The 20,135-nt window shown below is 36.7% G+C and overlaps 1 protein-coding gene across 6 annotated transcripts in view; it reads right to left on the bottom strand.

The window, feature by feature from the left end:
- Positions 1–276: 276 nt before the first annotated feature.
- Positions 277–20,135, bottom strand: part of SLC39A8 (solute carrier family 39 member 8) — a 60,031-nt gene continuing 40,172 nt past the window's right edge. For 5 of the 6 annotated variants that reach the window (XM_035325921.1, XM_035325918.1, XM_035325919.1 and 2 more), the window contains 7 exons: positions 18,795–18,963; positions 13,558–13,727; positions 12,894–13,016; positions 11,665–11,832; positions 6,391–6,598; positions 5,686–5,870; positions 277–3,108 (listed from right to left, as the gene is read on the bottom strand). In XM_035325921.1, coding sequence (XP_035181812.1) covers positions 2,962–3,108; positions 5,686–5,870; positions 6,391–6,598; positions 11,665–11,832; positions 12,894–13,016; positions 13,558–13,727; positions 18,795–18,963 — 1,170 coding nt within the window. In that variant the 3' untranslated portion in view covers positions 277–2,961. Of the gene's footprint in view, positions 3,109–4,279; positions 4,390–5,685; positions 5,871–6,390; positions 6,599–11,664; positions 11,833–12,893; positions 13,017–13,557; positions 13,728–18,794; positions 18,964–20,135 lie in introns of those variants that run through there. The other variant, XM_035325923.1, reaches the window with a different exon arrangement.

Below are 20,135 nucleotides of genomic sequence, written 5' to 3'. Positions count from 1 at the left end.
CTGTAAACTACGTAGATTTGGTCTGGTAGATCTTTTAACTAAAGTAACACAAAGCTTCAAGCCGGATGCAAATCTAGATGGAGCAGCAAGATAAATACTTCAACATATAGAAGACCACAATGAGTTCCGGACTACTCTTAGAATGGGGCTGATATTTAATTTAGCTGAAAATTTGAGAGCAAATTTTCAGTTTAAGAGGCGCTTTAAATCTTTACTCAGTAAAGTTCTCATTGAAATGTCAAAAGCAATAACTCTAAACTTTAAGTACCAATTTAATTTTTCAATTCCTTTTTTCTGAAACCATAGACAGTAATCGCGTATTACATTTTTGACAGGTTATCCCACAGACCATTTCACTTTTCTGCATTTATTTTCTTCAAACAACCAGAGGTGCTCTAGGGTTTATCCTTCATCTATATTGTTGCTCTTAATACACTTTTTTGCTCCAAAATCAATTGCTATTCCCTCCTTAGACCATTTTTTAGGGCTGTTGTTGTTTTTTTTTCCTCTCTGACTTTAGTGAAATTTACTAAATTGTGTCTTGAGTCATGAGCCACAACATGAAAAAGAGAAAAAAAATATGACAATGATCTAAGAAGTGCTAACAGAGAATAGTTTCCCAAGTATATGTTAGCCACATAATTAGATCTATGGAAACAACAAATATGGAAGCAGATGAGAGCCCTCTGAAGTATGCTATATACTGAATTTGCACCACTGCTGAAAAGAAGGCTGAAGAGATGGCAGAACATAAGATGAACAGTGTTACATATTACATAAACATTAAAAGGAATATCAAAATCTCTCTCTCAAATGACTTCCAGACTTTTAGGGAGTAACTTACTGCAGTCTTATCTGTCACCAAACAGCAATGTTTTGAATATTTGCTCATGCTTCTTCCTCCCTGAACATAACAGCAAAATCGAGGAAATCACTGGCAGGCCTAGAATTGGAACTGATTCATTTTATACGTACTAGACAAACATTCTACTGAAGTTCATACAGACAAACCATGTTATAGAGAAATCAAAAAGCTTTTTTCCTACTAAATATTCCACTAGCAGGAGCATCATTTTGATTTGTAACTAAAACACTAGCCTGAATATCAGGGGTTGTTCCATCTCTAATCTGCTCTATGATCTAAAAGTAGTTTAGTGCAATGATATGTTTGTCTCATTTTTCCTCTCTTAGGGCAATGATAAAAATCAAGTCTCCCTTGCAAATATTTGGATTTAAGGTTTAAATGTTCCATGCCAACATATTATTATAATAACCTGATGAACTAGGAATAATCAAATAACTTTTAAAAGTTACCGAGCATTCGTAGTTACTACAATACATTCTTGGGACACATGAATATCATTTACAAGCAGCTTATATCCAAGGAATCAACAGAAGAAAGGATTAAGGGAAAGAATATGGAGTGTGTGGACTCTTCTTCACAGAAACTCAAAGGGCATAAGGTGACTAATAAATGTTTTTCCATATAGCAAATAACATAGATTACTATAATTACATATTAAAGATAACATATTTTAAATTAAGTATCATTTATATTCCTGTGTAGTTTGCCTTTAAAAAAGGCCTTTTTTAATCAACAAGGCACTTAGAAAGTTATTTTTTCTAACATAATTATAGATAACATTCAAATAAAAATTTAAATCATTTACCTTATAGAAAATATATTTTAATAGTGAAATAAAAAATAAAGGATTTGTCCCTTTTGACTGGCAAGAAATACGTTAAGAAACTGCATTTTCCTTGAAGTTGTAAAGCTTCCATAAAAAACAACGCAAATGAAAGTAATTGACTACAGAATAGTAATACTTCTTTCAAAACTTAGCAGTGACTGAAATAGGATATATTTGCATGAATTTCCTTGCACACATCTTACAACAGCAGAGTAGCTAAATTGTTTATTTCAGAAGAATTCAAACATATAAGTATGACTTCAGAAAGTTCATATGCAACAGATTGCAATAAAAGTTTGTATATTTTAGTAACACTTTCACCCAACTGCACACAAGAAAACTATTGAAATTAAAAAAAAAAAAAAAAAAAAAAAAAAGCTTCCTGGAATGTTGATTTTAGCAGTTTTCCTCTAAGTTCCACTTTGTACAAATACATCTTTTCAAAATTTTAACCCAAAGTACTGATTTTTTAAGAGGAATATCTGTGGAACTTGTATATAAAACAAGATTATTTTCATAGAACATGAAATACTTGAAAAATTTTAAAATACTCAATGTCTCTAAAACATTATGGAGTTGATAAATTGTCATAATTTTAACACAGGTTCCCTCTAATTAAAAAAAGTGGTTCTCAAAATAAATCAATAATTCCCTAGTGCACGCATAAAGAGAACAGATCAAAAGCAGTAACTGGTATCTTTCCTTCCAGTGTTAATTAGTAATTAAAAATCTTAGCTTCATTAGTACCTACTTTGAAATAGTTTGATTATTTTTTTTTTGATGGGGGAAGGCAATATTACACAGGCAAATCCTGCAACAGAAGTCATGAAAATTAACCAGCTTTGAAACTGCTTGCTTTCATCACAGTTTAAAAAGGATATGAGACTTCATTATTTTCTTTTAAATGAGAATCTTCCTTGAAGACCTCAGCCTTCACTTGGTCTGAGTTGCACGTACTTGCATGCAATGCCTACTTCTACTGGCCAAGTAACACCCTTTCTCCATAACAGTTCAGGTATGTCTGATAATTTTAAGTACAAACACAAATATGAGAATCGGTTCCTTAGCAGAGTATAAAGGTCAACAGCTCCTAGTATTTGGATTAATTGAAAGTCCTAAAAGAATTTCTTGCATTTGGAATGGGGAAATAAGACTTGTCAATGTTTCAAAACCAAGAAGATTGAATTAATGTCCCTTTATGGAATTCAAGTTCCTTCCATTCGTAGTTTATTTGATGCCTTCAATACCGATTCCATTTTCACTTCCATTATCACAGCTGAATATTTCCTGCGTACAAGGTAATCAACAGTATAGCAGCAAACCCCGTTAGTAAACCAGCATTCTGAATAAGGAAGAATGTAAGATCCATCTTTCTTCCTGTCACTTTCTCTCTCAGCATATCATTCATCTCTGGGAACTGGAAAAAGGCATAATTTTAGGTAAGTATTGCCATCTTGTGGTAGCATGTATAGCCTAAACAACTGAAACATTGCTGCTTTGAACTTTGCTGGGTGAAGGCAGTCACAGAACAAGTCACCCTAATTATCCTGAAAACTATTTCATCAAGAATGGAAAATTGAAACGGTGTTTTGCTTTCCTCTGCTGTGATATCACCTTTTTGGCTCTCATGCACATTTCCTCTTTTTAATTTGGGTCCAATTGTCGGTCTGTATGTTGCTAGGAGCAGCTGCCCTTGTATTGCTAAATATTGTGTTTCTTTCTTCACTAACAGACAGAGAAATCCTCAGTTAGAAAATGGAAGATAAGGATTCTTCCACTTTATTTATAAGCATAAGAGGTGAAGCTGAAAACACAAACAGCCCCTGAGAAATAAGAAACCTGTTACAAATAGAAGGTCTGTTGGGCTGATGAGGTAGTGATAAAGCAAGGAAGAAAGAATAGGCATGTTGTGAAACTGGTAGCAACATATGCAATATTACGTTAGGGTGTGATGAAGGGATTCTTCGTTCCATAGCAAGTGTCATAATGGCACCATAATAGCAAAGGATGACTGTTAATTGCAGGAACAAATATATTTCCTCTGAGAGCCAATGGAGGTGGTGGCAGATGAGCACTGGTGATAAAAGTCCCCATTAGCATGGGACAATTCAGGGTATGTGTTTGTGGCAGATAAAGTCAACTGTAGTTGACTTTGACAAACATAAGTTTAGAAGCTTTCTATCTGAATGACTCAGAAGCTTTATCTTTGATCTCATAAGACAAAAAGAACTGTTGAAGCCAATGCAATTCTTGAAGAACAGATTAAGGTAAGTGGGAAGTGGCCAGACCTTCCCAGAAATCATTCCACAGCTCTGTGATCTTCTTGCACAAGAGACAAAGACAACAACAAACCAGATTAGCTTCATGCCATACAGCAAGGCTCATGTGTGCTCACACACCTCAGTGTACACATTCTCTCATACCCACAGCTTCATCACATGGTTATCATACTGATACAGAGGCTGGACTGCTCCAGGAGTCCAGGAGAAAGAGGGAGTATAAAAGAACGGCAAAAAGAAAAGAAAATGGAAAGGACATTCTAATTAATCCTACCTGCTTCTACAAGCAGACCAGAAGCGCGTGAAAATCATAACAGAAAGTGGAAAGGCAAATCTCTGTACAGAGCACTTGCATAGCCTATTTAAGACTTCTCAGGGGGAGAAGAGTTCAGACAGGTAGCTGATTCAAATCGAAAAACCTAGAAAAGGAGAGAGATGCAGAAGAGGAGACAGATGGTGGAAGGGAGGGGAGAGAGAGAGAGTGCAGAACAGATACAAAGAAAAGAATGTTACGTACTTTGATGGATTTAATTAGAACAATTTTACGATGAGCCACTCTAAATTTATGCCATGAGTTTTGCACATCATAGTTGAGTGCACTACTATTCATTATAAGAGTGAAAGCAAATGAACAGCATTAGCAATTAAGGTACTGCAAATTTGTAAAAGAAACTATTTATATTGTTCATTTAACTCTAAGATTACTACTTATAAAATCCTATGTTATTACCTCAACTACATTAGTATTTAATGTAAGAGTTCTTAAATGCATGTAGAACCAAACTGGGGCCTCAAATCTTTTCAAATTCAGGCCTCACTCTGGTTCTACACTCAAATGGATTCTAACATGACAGGTGGAAACACTTACAGATTTATTTGCTCTTACAATACTTGAGTTAAATATAGTAAAGCTTTAAACTCTTGTAAATTCTCTTTCATTTTGAGATAAAACATAATTGTAAGGAATTTATAGAATATTGCTGACTGCCCAGTGAAGCCAGATTAAGTTCCCAACATCTAAACCTGATCTAGAACTTAGCTCTATTTCTTTGCCTTATGTTTTCTAATATACTTTAAAAAAAAAAAAAAAAATCTGCTTTGAATACAGTTCAACAGATCACTCTTTTTTTTAAAAAAAAAAAAAAGTCTGGACAAAGAATCTGGGGCTGGTACTGTTTAATTTAAAGAGTACTGGAGTTTAAGTCAGGGTTTTCACCTAAACTCCAAAATTATTGCTGAAGTTACATAAGATATTCCATTCGACTCTTAAAGAATATTTAGTTTAATTTAACTTCTTTTTTTCTGCTTTTCTTTTAGAAGATTATTTTTGAAAAGACAAATGATTCATTTAATAACAATAGTGTGAGATGCTCTGCCACTTCTTAAAATGCTGAAACAAAGTATTTAAACACTTTTCACTCTTCAGTGAAACCAACCGAAACTCAGGAAAAGCTTATCTTTCTTTAAAACTCATTTTCAGCAATAATCTGACCAGCCATAGTTGTGAAATCAAAGGCTTTCACATTTAATGAATAAGCATAATTATTTGTGCACCTTCATTAAGGTTTTAATTGATTATTTAACATCTAATAATAAGATGTAGGTGACTCTGGCAGGAGAGGGACAAAAATAATAAATTCCACCAGAGAGACTGTTACTGCAGTCTTCACTTTCTTGCAGAAAACTAAATAATTGAAAATGAAATTCCTTCTCACCATATCTGCCAGAGAGATGTACAGGAACATTCCACCAGCTACTGCAAAGATGATGTTAGAAGTAAAGTTGTTGCCTACTAATATACCGAAAGCCATCCCAATGTAACAGGAACACGCAGACAGAAAGTTGAAAAACAGAGCCTGCCGAGTACTCATTCCTGCACTAAGCAAGATGACAAAATCCCCTAAAAAGAGAGAAAAGAGAAAGAAAAAAATGAGAAATCTTCAGCAAATAATATTATGATTATTTTTTTGATTTCAATGGAAATCTAAAGAAAAAGACGTTATTTGTATACAGCTTATATCCCACAGCTGGTTTTCCTCATTCAAGTAAATGATGAGCATTTCCCTTCAACAATAAGATAACTGAAACATTCTAAAGCAAGTAGGTGACGTACAACATAGCTAAGGGCTTGAGAACACAGGACTACCCATAATGAGCAAAATTTAATTAAAAAACAAATACAAAGGCATGTATGAACAGGCCAATTAATACCTATCTAATATACATTCCTAGTTTCCATCCATCTGCACTGAGGAACTTCTTGGGCTAGATGTGTATTATGGTACTTGATAATTTTTTCATGAGTGCTTTTTCTATTCATTTGTTTAAACTTACATTCAAACAATGCCAAGTCTCTGCAAGCATAACCTCCTACAGCAGTAATTTCTATCAAAAACAACATGTTGAATTAAGTTCCTTACCCAGCTCATGAGGAAACTCTTCACACAAGATGGCTATGGAGGTACTCAGCCCTTGAAACAGAGACAAAGTGAAAGAAGCACCAATTGCCAAACCATCTATGAAATTATGTAAGGCATCACTCAGTGTTACCATCCAAGCAATAGTTCCAATCTTTGACAATGGGTGCCCACCAAGACATTTACATAAATTGCCTTGGGTTGCTTCCTCCTGGAAAAACAACACAATAAAGCAATTACATAAAACACTGAATAAAGAAGTCAATGAAACACAGTTATGGCTTTAATCAAGTGCTGAGTATAAAAGCATAATTACATGAAAAAAAAAAAAATGCTTTGTCCAAGAGGCAGAAGGCACAGGTAGCAACAGCAAATATTTTCTGCTTCAACAACTGAAAAGTGAAGCGCCCAGTCACTTTCTGGCTACAAAGCTTTATCTGAATGCCCTTCAGCAGAGACAGAAAGCAATTCAGACCACGATGTCTGAATGTCCCTCTGGCAGTGTCTCTCACAGATTAAGAGACTGCCAAGGATTGATAAGGCTCCTCACAGCCTCTTCAGCCACCTCTATTAAGCATGTACAGTGGGGAGGATTTGATCATTGTGATTGACAGCATCTGTACTTCGTACCTGAAACAGACCTGGATAAATTACATGCTGCCTGTATGTACATCATGCTCGTAAAGCCACAGCCACCATCACAACAACAGACACCTACATGGGAATCCAGACACACATCCAGGTAGTCCTCTAATTTTATTTCTTATTTTGAGCAGCAACAGTTAAGTCCAGCCAGTGAAATCAGTTTTTACAAAGCTCATGTTTAAGAAGAACAGCAGTGGCTAGTTCTGACTGTGGGAGTTGAGGGCTCAGAGCACAACTAGAATTGGCTAATATAAAACTGCAATGCACAATCATGACAAGGCTCTCAGTAATTCCTACCAGACGTGGAAGTAGTTTATGCATCCGGTGTCACGAAATAATGAGAAATTTGACAAAGATAAAAGGAACTGCTGGGAGTACAAACTAATTTCCACTATACAAATCCTAATGTTCCCTTCTGATAAATTTCTGTACACACATATATTGTAGTTAGATTATCTTTGCAAGCACAATAGCGTTGGGAAAAAGATATAAAAAAGGATTTGCATATAAGGCATTAACTAGTGTTTACTACCAGAATACATAAATAGTAATATATATCTGTTTACGCAGATGTATTTAAACACCTTTCTTCTTGTAAGAGAAGGGTGTAGAGGAAAACCTCTTTCCTTTCTATCAATGGGTCAAAAAGATAATTTCAAGAAAATTTTCCAGGGAACACCAGAAATGGTTTTAGCTTTGTCATATCAAATGCAAATGCTACCAGACAACTGCAGTTTGAACTTCAAGGAAATATAACTATTAATAAACAGTCACAAAATCTTTAATGATAGAGCAATGAGATACGTCTCACGCTTTGCTCACCGGACTCTTATCTGACATAATGTATACTTGGATGTTGGAGCTGCCCTGGTACAGCACAAAAATTCAGATTATGGATTTCCCAGTCTGAAGTCTATTACATTACTTGGAATCTGTAGCTAGTAAATCCATGGTTAAGTAGTGGCACGATTGCCATAAAACAGTTATAATTCCTATTCAGTACATAAGGAGTCAGATTTGCACTTTTATGATTTTATATTAAAAGTGTCATTAAAAAATCAGAGTTTCCCCCAAATTCAAACACAGTGGAAATGATATGTACACCTGCATTTTTCTGAGTGCTGTAAAGGCATTACATAATTCTATGGCTAAGCCTGTTAAGGACTCATTTTCTTCTACCAGTTGCACAGGTGAGAATTCCAGTGAAACTCCAAATCATTGCATATGCACGACAAAGATAAAAATCCGATGAAGGATTTTTTGTTTAAATAAATAATTTACAAATATACACATTGAGCCTTCCATGTCTCTATGAAGAAAAATGAACAATACCTGGCTCTACTGGACTGTTTCCTCTTTGTCATGGTACTGTACTGGGTCTGGCTGGAATAAAACATTGTGCTCTGCACTTGTAGCTAGAACAGCTCTGATAGCACACCTATGTTTTGTCTATTGCTAAGCAGTGTTGGCACAGCATCAAGACTTTCTCCAACCCCCTCAAAGTCAGTAGGTGGGGAGGGGACACCACCAGGCAGCTGACCTAAACTTTTTTTATTGACTCGTCAATAAAAGCTGGGAAAGGGAAAGTAGAAGGGGTGGGCTCTCATTACGAAAATGTGTGCTCCCAAAAAACTGCAACGTGTACTGAGGCCTGCTTCCCAAGATGTGGCTGAACATCACCTGCTAATGGGAAGCAGAAAATAATTGTTTTCTCCATCTTTGCTTACACGTAGCTTTTTTTTCCTCTCCCGTCTTTCTTTTCCCTTTAATTAAGTTATCCTTATCTCAACTTGTGAGCCTTTTTTTCCCATCCTTTGAGGAGAGGGAGCGCGAGAGTGACGTGGTGGAGTTCAGTTGACCATCAGTGTGAAACCACCACAGGTACTTCAGGAGATGGTACAGGAAAGATGCCAGCTAAGGAGTTCTGGAACACTCAGCTGGTCTATCAGGTCACATTTTTATTAATTACCACTGCAGTTCTGTATTATTTGCATCACCACAATTGATGGTAAAACAAATATAACCTTGGTATTTTTGCTCTTCTGAACATATTTTTTTCTTTAAAAGCAATGGCTTCTCCTTTGTTCCCAAATGTAAGAGAAATGATAGAGAGACTTCTCTTATTTCATCTTATTACCTCAGGGTACCATTGCTCTTTCTAATGCATCCGTGACTCCCTCAGACAAGAACAAGCACCCCAATCTGTTAAATACTTGCAGAGAAGAAAGAGTTTATGTTCTGCACATCAGTGGAAAACCCAATAGGAGTTAGGACAGAGCAACTCCACCCTGTTTGTAACATTTTCCTTCATACAGACAAAAGAGTAAGCACTGGAATGAAAGTTTTGCTCTTGAAAAAACTAAAAGATAAAAAGGTGTCTTTTCGTGTTCTCTAGGAATGACCCCATGGAACAAGAAGGAACCCTGAGGGCATGAATAAAGGCCACCATGAAGTTTTATTATACGACTCTAACATTGTGTGCTTGGGACTACAGGCATTTTCAGCAATTTGTCTCTGAAGTAACTTTTCTTAAAAGTTACTGTTGTCAAGCTGTTTAATTTTAATGCGTAGTAGGTACAAATTCTGGGTCAGCACAAAAGAGGTTTCCAAGGTTGCAATTACTGCTGCAAGTGAAATTTAAAAGTATGCAACTAATTAAACATTTACATTGATTCTGGCAGGCATTAAAAGAGAAAAGAAGGTTGCATCTCCATGGTTGGAAACAGCTACCACACTGTTGCACAGACTCCAGCCTCCACCCTTAAAGCCTACGTGATGCTTTCTGTCTTCACTGTTATTGCCCTCTTTACTGAGCTTTAAATTAGGAGGACACGTTAAAATTCTATTATGTATATCTTGACTTACCCCAAGTGGATCCCTCATAAATATCAAATGTGTGTAAAACTTAATTCATACCTACCCTCTTAGCACTATCCTAGCTCCTCCCTGATGACTCTGAAGGGTATGCTGGCCCCTTTAAACCTGCCTGAAGGGGGAAAAAAATGTAATGACAGCTTTTCTTTGCTACTTCCCATATCAACTGTGGGTTATCTGCCACACTGGGATTTATTCTACAGCCATCTTCCTTCCAGCCACTCTTGGCTCCAGAGTGAATTTTACTGTGCTACGTTCAGAAGATTTTAACGTAACATATTCTCTTTCTAGCTCTGGAGAAATGGAAAGCAAGAAAGAATGGAAAGCATGAATTTTCATAAATGCAATTCTTATAGAGGAAGAACCTTTGTGAAATTTTAAGTTCTTAAGTCAAAACCACACGCAAAAGGAAATATATGAGTATTCCACAAAGGATCTTGGAATGACCTACAATAATTTATGATCATGAGCACTACAAGTAACCTAGTTGCTATAAATAAATACTAGATAGCCACACTTTATCATTATATATGATATGATTTTGTTATCTTTATGTTACATGTAAGGACAAGGCTGGCCAAACTGCAATAATGGAACAAGTCCAGATAAAACTTCTGTTAAACAGGGCAGAAATATAATACCTGTGCTACTAGAAAGGACTGTCTCCACAGCCAGCGGAGGTTTTGCATGTGTGGATGTGTTCTAAACCTACAAAATACAGTTTATGAATACTCAAAATACAATTTTCCTTTCGGTGCCCATGCAATTTTAGCTATCACCCCTGTTTCTCCTAATCTTTACAACACCCAGTATCCACTGGGCTCCATAACATTTCTAAAGTAGGACAAGTACAATTTTGGTACTTTAAACTGTGTGTATCAAGTGTCCTGTGAGCCTGCAGGGTCAATGCGGAATTCCCATATTCTCTATTTGAGAATTAGGCCCTTTGTCCTGCTTCCTCTCCTGCTCCTCAACGCTCCCCCACAAACAACTTTCTGGGTGAAGAGCACAGGTAGTAAAACAGAAGTTTTTACTGTGAAAAATCTTCCTTAGCCATCCAATAATTATTTCTGTTTTTCCATTTTGTTTTTGTTTGCTTGTTGTTTTTAAATAAGGGACAGGGAAAAGAGTAAAGAAGCACACCAACTTTTTCTTCCCATTTCCATTTTCTTTTCTGACAGAAAGAGGTCGTATTTGTAGTAGAGCAATAAACACAAATACAGAGAACAAATTAGGAAGACCACATTACTTAAACCAGGAGGAACAGCTGCTGTCTCAACCTATTACTTCTGTAATGCCCACCATGTCCAAATACACTGGACTAGCACAAACAGTGATCACAATATATTGCTTACTGTATCAGTTTTCCTCATTACTCATAGATTCAAAGGAACCAGGTTCTCCAACTTAAGGCTGGATGTAGTCAGGAACACAATATGGATCATGTAACATTAAACCACACTATCACACCCTTTAAACAAAACAATAACAACAAAATCAAAATTAACAGATTAAATATTTATCTCTGTCCTACCCATCCCTACACTGATAACTACCAGCTCTTATAGTTGTTCAGCAATCAAATCCAGCATTCAGATTTTGTAAGCTTGCCCAAAAGTAACACATTTTTTACATAGGGCTCAAGCAAGTGATAAGCAAAAAATTTACAAAAACTTGACAAAAGTAATAAAAATTCATATTAACCCTTCCCCAGATATGCTTATATAATAGGCAGGAAAAAAATAAACAGTTTCGTACCTGTGCTGAGACCACACTGATGCTGTCAAAACCAAGATTTCCATTGTTCTCTATGACGGCTGAGTTTGCATAACAGGTCACCCCATTGCTGGATGGTGGTGGTTTGTGTGGGTTAGCCTTATCCTGACATTGATTCTGATCACCATTTCCTAAGTCGGTATGGCCAGTCTAGGTGACAAATAAACAAACAAGTAGCTCAATTAAGCAAAAGCAAAATAATAAACAAATAAATAAAAATAAGAAACACAGACCAAAAAGGAAAATGCAGGGATTGTCATATTCATGCTGCATTTCTTTCAACACCAAGTAAATGCTTAAGTAGCAATAAACATTTTAATACTGAAATTTTTAAGTGAACTCCAAAGTTACCTAAGTTCCCCTCCTATCTAAGCATCTCTTCCTTTCAGCTAATTAGAATACTTGCTTGGATTTTCCATTTTTAAACCTTTCTATAGAACGGTTGAATCTTCATAATCTTCAATACGACGACCAGCTTGGGAGGGTCCAGCTAAGTGAGGTAAGAGTAGAAACACAGGACAGTTTTCTTGGCAAGACAAGAGTAGAGAGTTCCAGAAACTTTGAGAGGCCTTTGTCGGAGACAAATTCAGTCTCACTCATGTGAGCACACAGCAAAAAAGTCCTCTGACGTATGGGTCCTGGTTTAAGCAGAGCCAATTATCCATATGGCGCAATACGGATAATTGCAGGGTCAGTAAAGCAGGTCTGTGTACCAGAGCATGGGGAAACAAAGAGCTAGTTACTGCAGGTGAGATTCAGGCACAGTCAGTCCTGGTAAATTACACTTTACAGATGAATAAGAAGATATATATGTCACATCAATTTCTCCTGTCCATATAGGAGCTTCAGTGGCAGACTCCCATTCTCTTCAGCTTTTACATATTTCCACTTTTTTTCTGATATGTTTAGCTAGCACAGGGAAGATTTGGCCCTTGAGAGCAGCTAGAGCATATGCCAGTGACAGCAGACCACACTCACATCTGGATTCTATTCCCAGGTCTGCCTGTAACTCCCTCAAAAAAGTGAAATTGCTTTCCCTCTCCATGTGGATTTTAAACAGATGTATCAGAACACTTGGTAAGGCTGAAATCCTCAGAAAATAATAATAATAATTAAAAAAAAATCCAACATTTTATTAAGCTAACAAGAATCTCATAAAATGTATCAGGAACTTTACAGTAAGGCTTGTACTGTTAGACACCTTTCATTACCTGGTTATATATCTTCAATATCACTTTCAGAATCCTTTCCACAAAGAAGAGAATATAAAATCCACCAAACACAGCAACGGCTTTCTCAATATAGTTATCTACTTTGGGGTCAAATCCAAATGCCTAACATTGAAGACAAAAGCAATGTGAATTAGTCTGAAATCTTAGTACATTTCCATAAAAACAAATTCCTTGACCGCACACAAATATTCCTCAAAAGTACGGACTGTCCACCAGCCAGGAGTTTCAATGAGGCTGAAGTTATGAAAGAATCTGACCCTGTCAGATTTCTTTTTTTAAACTTACATTAAATGTCAGCAGTGTTTTAATACAGTAGAATTTTACATGCAGAATATAGTAATTATTGCAAAGCAGGAAGTCTACACTGTAGCCCATTAAAACTCACTAGAACTTTACTCAATGCGTTCCTCTTTCTGTCTAGAGGCAAAATAGCCCTTAGCCTTTCCCATGTCACAGCTACACGTGGAATTTGATGGCTCTGCTCAACCAGACAGAAAGAAGTGGCAGCTAGTGGCACTAGTGGCCACCTACAGTTCTTTGGGGATTACAACCCACACACTCAGATCTCCACTGGAGCAAGCTTCTGGAATTAATACACTTTAGAAACAATTTTGCAAAACAAATAACAATTCCCGTTGCTTACCTCTGGAATGAGCTGGAAAATTGCATTAGAAAAGAGAGTACCAATGGCCAAGCCTACAAAGTAGGTTAGAATCTTGGGGAAATATGACTTTTTTAAGAGAGGAGTTAAAATCAATCCCAGGAGTGATGCCAAGTTAATGATAGTCACAGCCAGGAACCCAAATCCCCAAACTGTGGATAAACAAACAGAAATATAAAATCCTTTAGTATAAAATCCACTTAAGGCTGCTTTTGATTTTTCTAACATTTGAACTGTCATGGAATTGAGAAAAATACTTTTTTCCTTACTTGAAATTATACTTTACAAATATAAAACCTTAAATACACACTGATATTTAAGACATACCCACAGAGGGGAAATATGCAGAAATACTGTTTGGGAACACATACAAACCCAGTTTCAGTTCTTAATATTTCAGATAGTCTATCTGCTGCTAGTTTAAATCATCTCTATCTACAGTCAGTGAAGATTCAAGGTAGCTATAGCATGGGCTTAAGACAAATCTTGTTATTGGTCTCAGGGTTGCAGGTCCAATTGTCATTTACCCCTGAACAACTCCAAGATACAAAGTTTGCTGTCTTGGCTGTCCTACACCCAAAAATCCTTCCTGATAAAGGATGACTCCTTCAAATCATCTTGAGGTGGTAACTTTCTGTTCCTATCACTCCGCCTCTTCCTACAGTTCAAAGTACTTCTGCTTTGTTGAAAACACTGCCCATCACTACTTATCACACATATGAGGTGGCAGATAGCTGACAGCAGAGACTATTACAGTAGAGAAATGAAAACATACAAAAGAGAGGTTCTAGGTTCAAAAAGATGGGCACACAGGAGGAATATTTTTATTTATTTAAGAAGTGGCATATGCACCCAGTTTGGCCATAATTTAGCTTCTTTCACCATAAGCACTGTCTCAGATTTTTCAGAGTTCAGATAGCAGGATTTATATGAAGTCATATCGTAATTATTGTGGCATCTGAACTATAGGTTCTGAGAGTTTTGCTGCTTTTGTTTACAAGCATCAAAAAGTTTTGCCTCTGTTCATGTCCACTGTTTTACCCAGTTACATCTCAAATCCTGTGAGTACAAAAAAGCTTTAAAGGTTGCACTGAAAAAGTCTACAACGCTGCCTCAAGTGAGGCCACAGAATCACAAAGATACCCACATAGACAGGTTGTCTATAAAAATTCAACACAAATTAAAATCAAAGCCAACACAATGTTGGATATATGAGAACAGTTTGGTATAATCCAGAAAAGTTGCATCCATATAATAGCCTCATTATCAGTTTTGCCATATATACAAGTTACTGTGAATTCCTTTCTGCATAGCAGAAACAGATCAGATTGGAATCTGCAGCCCAACTTCCCTGTAACACGTTGTCAGCAAACACACTAAACCAGATTCATCACCTGCAACTGGGATTGCTATGTTTTGTTTGCACAGGGACACAATTTTCGTTTGTGATGAATTTTATATTGTGTCAAGAACAGGAAGAACAGAAAGCATTAGAAGCATTTAAAGCATTTGCAAGAGGTGTGTCAATGCCAACCAAAACATTCACTTGCCATTTCTGAGAGACAGAGAGGAGGAAAAACATACAACCAGATATGGTTAAATTCACTAAGCTACACAGGAGCATAACTTCCATTACAATAAAAGATAATTATGCATGTGAATGAATTTTTGAAATCAAGTTTACAGTAAACAAATGGGGTTCCAGCGTCATCATGAGTCACAAAGGCTGTTTGCAGTTTGGGATTACCATAGAAGCAGGAGGCTCTCAGTTTAACATACACATAACTCCTACACACATATCCTGTGCAAAATACATGTTTGAAATTGAGTTAAAATATACATGTGTGTGTATATATGTATATATATGTATATAATATGAAGTAGTGTATATACCCAAATTACCTTGTCACAGACACAGAAAATTAGAACAAGTTTCAAAAATTGTGATTAAAACCCCCTACTGCTACTTACTACTTTTCTACAACAAAAGACAAAGAGGATAAATTTGCAAATGGTACATATAAATCAGTGGGTGATAAAAGCAATAGGAAAATGGAGCTTTAAAGCAAGCACAGAAAAACAGGTTATTGCCAAATGCTGAGAGAAGTTCTCACAATAGTACATGCTTTACTAACAACGGCGTAACATTCATGCCGGTACTCTTTGTTCAGAACAGCAGCACGTACTGGGACACCTAACTTGAAGTACATGCTATAGATGATACACCTTTCATCATTTTGTATGCTTAATGCAGTGGAACATGTTCCAGTGTACTAAAGAACCTGTGTTTGATGTAATCCACTGGTAGGTAGGTATCCCCTTTTGTCACAACAGCAGCAACAAAAAAAGCCTTTCTTCTTCCTAATTTACCAGAGATTAGTGAGGTGAGAAGGCAGATGCATTTTATTTAAAAAAAATCTGGTCTAATCTGGATGGCTCAAAGTCTTTGGGATTTAGTATATTGATATTTTATTTTTTTATTCATTTACCCAAAGTGGAAGAACAAGGAAGAATTAAAATATATAATCAAACAACATCAGACGATGAAGGAATAAATTGTTATCCATCCTAGGCATTCCACAGATCCCACAGTGAGCCTCAGTAATATGGGGACTAGTTTAAACTAATAAATCTTTTAAAGGAATCAAATCAAACTAAGATCTTTCTTATATGTTCTCTGGGAAGGTGCTGTTGACCTGAAGTGCAAATAATAATGATTTTAAAAATGATTGCCCCAATTATCCAAATATGGGAACTGGTGCTGCAAGAAAAATACCACAAATAGAAAACAAACAAAAAGTGATACAATTCCAAGATAACCAATGCTGCCAAAATTGCTTCATTGCTGCATTATAGACTGTATTTCACAATACCATGTGTGCACTGCTCTCTTAAAATTGGGTTTATTCACTAGGGCTCCATCCCCACTAAGCTTTCCCTGAGTGCATCCACCCCAGAAAGCTGGCTAGGCTGACTTCACGTACCAGAGCCAAGCACTGACTACCCGTAGGCTGGTGGCATGGATGGCTTTTGCCAACGACCATTATTCTTTCTGTCTCTACAACTCTGGCCCCAATAAAGAGACTACCAAGACGCCAAAGCATGAAAAATCCAAAAAATAAATGGTAGGAGAGCAAGTCCTCCTCAGGACACCATTGCTCAGTATAGTTCCTCACAAGAAGTGGGGACCACTGCTCTGGGCCTTCCTGAGACAAGCTCGGGCTCCTCTTGAGCCCTTTCCTGGAAAGAAGAAACCAGAGTGTTAAAACCTCACTGAAAAAGCCAAGTAGACCACACAGACTCTGTTTGCCTTGGACAGAAGAAATGCCACTGGGCATTTCCAGTTATTTCATGCCACTTTATACTACTCCCTATTACATTTCAGAGAAACAAGAAAGAGAAGGACATGAGTGTACCCCTAAGGACAGCTAGGTTAGATATTCAATATACAACACCCAAGGAAAAAAGACATGCTATACACTGTCATTTAACTTTTACTCTGCTTCCACAACATTTTTATTTTTATTATTGCAAGCAGCTGCCCCATAAAGCTCACTGTATTAAATTCTTCTTTATGTCTTGTCTGTTCATGTTTTGGCGAACAGTGACTTAACAGAACTTAAATGTGTGGGAGTCCCTGAGCAGAAAATTCACATTGGCCAAGCTGGAAACATGCACTGAGGATTTTGCATCATGGGCAATAACTGAAATCAGCTGGTCCCAATGCTGCCACAATACTGATTCATTTGGTGATGGGGCAGGGGGCACATAAATCAACAACAGCAGGATACATTTGCAGTAAAGCCTCCGTTTGGCACGGGACATTTCTGTGAATCTCCCTTCAAAACAGATAGCACTGTGTGCCACAGCCTCATATGCTTGGGGTTTAAAATACCCTAAGCATGGGCCTCACAGATTTCTCATGCTGCAGCCAAGGGAGGGGCAGAGAAAAGACTGCCTTGCTTATCTGGCTACTGGATACTGCTTCTGAGCTGGCAGGATAAAAGAAAAATAGGAGGTGTGGTCTAACTAGCTTAGGCAATCAACTACAGAGCAACTTTTGCACATCACCATACTTAAACAACCCCCCTCCAGAACAAAACTAAAAAACAACAAAAAAAGACAGATCCTACACTGTGGTGTAGGTATTGTAGATTTCTTGAAAATGTGCCCTCATATGGTATAAACAATCATTGTAAATTGATGCCATGGTTGTGATTAATCAAATATAGTTTTAATTATTCACTGGCACAGGTAAGTTTTAGGAATGATGTGTAATTCTTAGCAACTACTCTCACAACAATCAGGGTGTTATTAATTCTAAAATTTCAAAAGTTACAAAAAACACTGCAGTACCTTTGATAATAAATAATACCTTTGGGAATCTGCTCATCCAATATCCCAGTTTTTAACTTTAAGTCAGTTGAATCCCTGGTAATAATGAATTAATTTGGAATACCGAGTCAAATAAATAAACAATAAACAAATTTGATCTTTACCAACGGAACAAGTGACTTCATTAACCAGCTGATTCATCCCTGTCCTATATTTTCTATTCCACTGTACAGTTCTGTGCACAATAAATATAAAAATAATGAGAAAGATAGGAGGAAGGAAGATTAAGGTTACTCATGCATGTGATGATGTTCCATACAGAGGGAGTAGCACAGAAGATGGCAAGAAGGCAAGAGTGGGAGTTCAGAAAAATGTGTGTCTTTTCCTCAGGAAAACAGCAGTCACTGGCCTCCTTGGTGTCCTGATGTCCAACTGCAAATAATTCCACTTAAATGCAGCCTCCTGGAAATTTTGCCTTGAGTTAGCCTGATGCTTGCATGCCCCACTAATTCTGACGTCCCATTGCAAATCATCTGCACAAACTTTTCCTACTTCCACCTTCTCTCCTATTAACCAGCTATTAGTGAAAGCCCTTATGCCTCAGGGCACAAACTACTGTGCAAACAAAACAGGTCAGAAAGACCTTTTCTTTAATGAACAAATTACTCCATAACTATCTACTGGCCTTTCCCTAAAACATTCTGAAAAGATCACTGTCAAGAGAGATGACGTTGTTTATTTATCCTGGTGACCTGAAACACCCTCTTATGTTCCCACTTTATAACTATATCCCCCTAAAGAAGGCATTCCTATTATGTATAGATAAATATTTATCTAAGAAACCCCCACACTAATCACAGTATCAATGAAATAATATAACTGACCTTGTAAAGAATGTGGTTTAGATGTATCCACAAAGTTTTCCTGATGATCACATGGCTGAAAAATTAGCTGTTGCAAAACAACAGGACATATTGTAGAGAAGTCTGAATTTGAGATACGACTGTTGTTCGGTATTCCATGCAAAGAAAAAATTTCCTCCCCAGTCAAGCACTGGAACAAAAAGGGTTTTTTTGCCAACTTAATACAATAATACAAAACCAAAGAAAAAAAAAGTCACACACTGAGAAACACAAGATTTATAACATGAAAATATTGTAACACATTTTCAAGGAAGTATACACACCGTTTGTACACTGCATGTGAAAACATGGTGATTGTTTAACGTGAAGCAGAAGTGACTTGAAGTATTTTAAGATAACTCACTAAGCAATGAAACATGTTTTACATTGACATTTCCAAATCCCCCACCACATGAACCAGGACAGTCAAATATTTGGAAAAATAGCTTCAAAATAGTTAAAATCCCACATGATTACAAAATAATTACATTTAAGAACAGACCAGATACACTTGAAATCTTAGTGTCAGAGTAGCATCAGAAAATGATTGTTAATTCCATGACTGCTTATTCATATGTCTGCTTCTACTTCACAGCAATGCTTCATATTTCCTCAAACTAGCTGTTCATAAATTGTCCAAATGGCAGCATTCAATATTTTTTCATTCATTTTACAGCAATAATTACTAGCAACAAGGATTATTTTGTAAGACCATTGTGAATTCCTGTGAGACGCTCTTACTTTGGATCTTCACTTTGCCTTCAGCTCAGGGTCAGTATCTAATGGGTCAAGGACAAATCTACACAGCAGTGCCAAACCAGGCTGGGAACAGGGCTGGTTGCTCTCTTGGTTATTTTCAACCAAAAAGCCAAACTACTTGAACTATAAAATATCCTAAACTATATCTCCACAGAAAAATTGAGTACTTTTATATGAAATGTTCCATACCACAAAGGTCTTTCATCTAACACTTTCCATTTATTCACATTCATGTTTTCCCATACGGATCAATAAGCAAATAGTGTTCTTTTTTGGCTGCACACAAAAGTGGCTTGGCTTGCTGATGTACAACACACACCAGGGATGAGCCTCAAGAAAAGAAGTAAAGCTTTTAGCATGCAACATTCTCAGTGTGATTGCAGGAGTAGAGCACTAGAATCCTTAACAAATTGCAAACAAATGGTCACTTCCTGTTCTTTTCAGTTTTACCTTCAGATTCCATAGAACTCCTCCAATAATTCAAGATTATTATTTCTAAAGCGTATTCCTTCTAGAGATAAGCCAAAGCAACTGCAAGTCATTTATTTCAGAGCTGCCTCCATT

The sequence above is a fragment of the Oxyura jamaicensis genome, chromosome 4, assembly GCF_011077185.1.
Source record: "Oxyura jamaicensis isolate SHBP4307 breed ruddy duck chromosome 4, BPBGC_Ojam_1.0, whole genome shotgun sequence".
Lineage (NCBI taxonomy): Eukaryota > Metazoa > Chordata > Aves > Anseriformes > Anatidae > Oxyura > Oxyura jamaicensis.
Note: the sequence above shows the minus strand (reverse complement) of the source record. Positions and strands in the feature narration are given on the sequence as shown.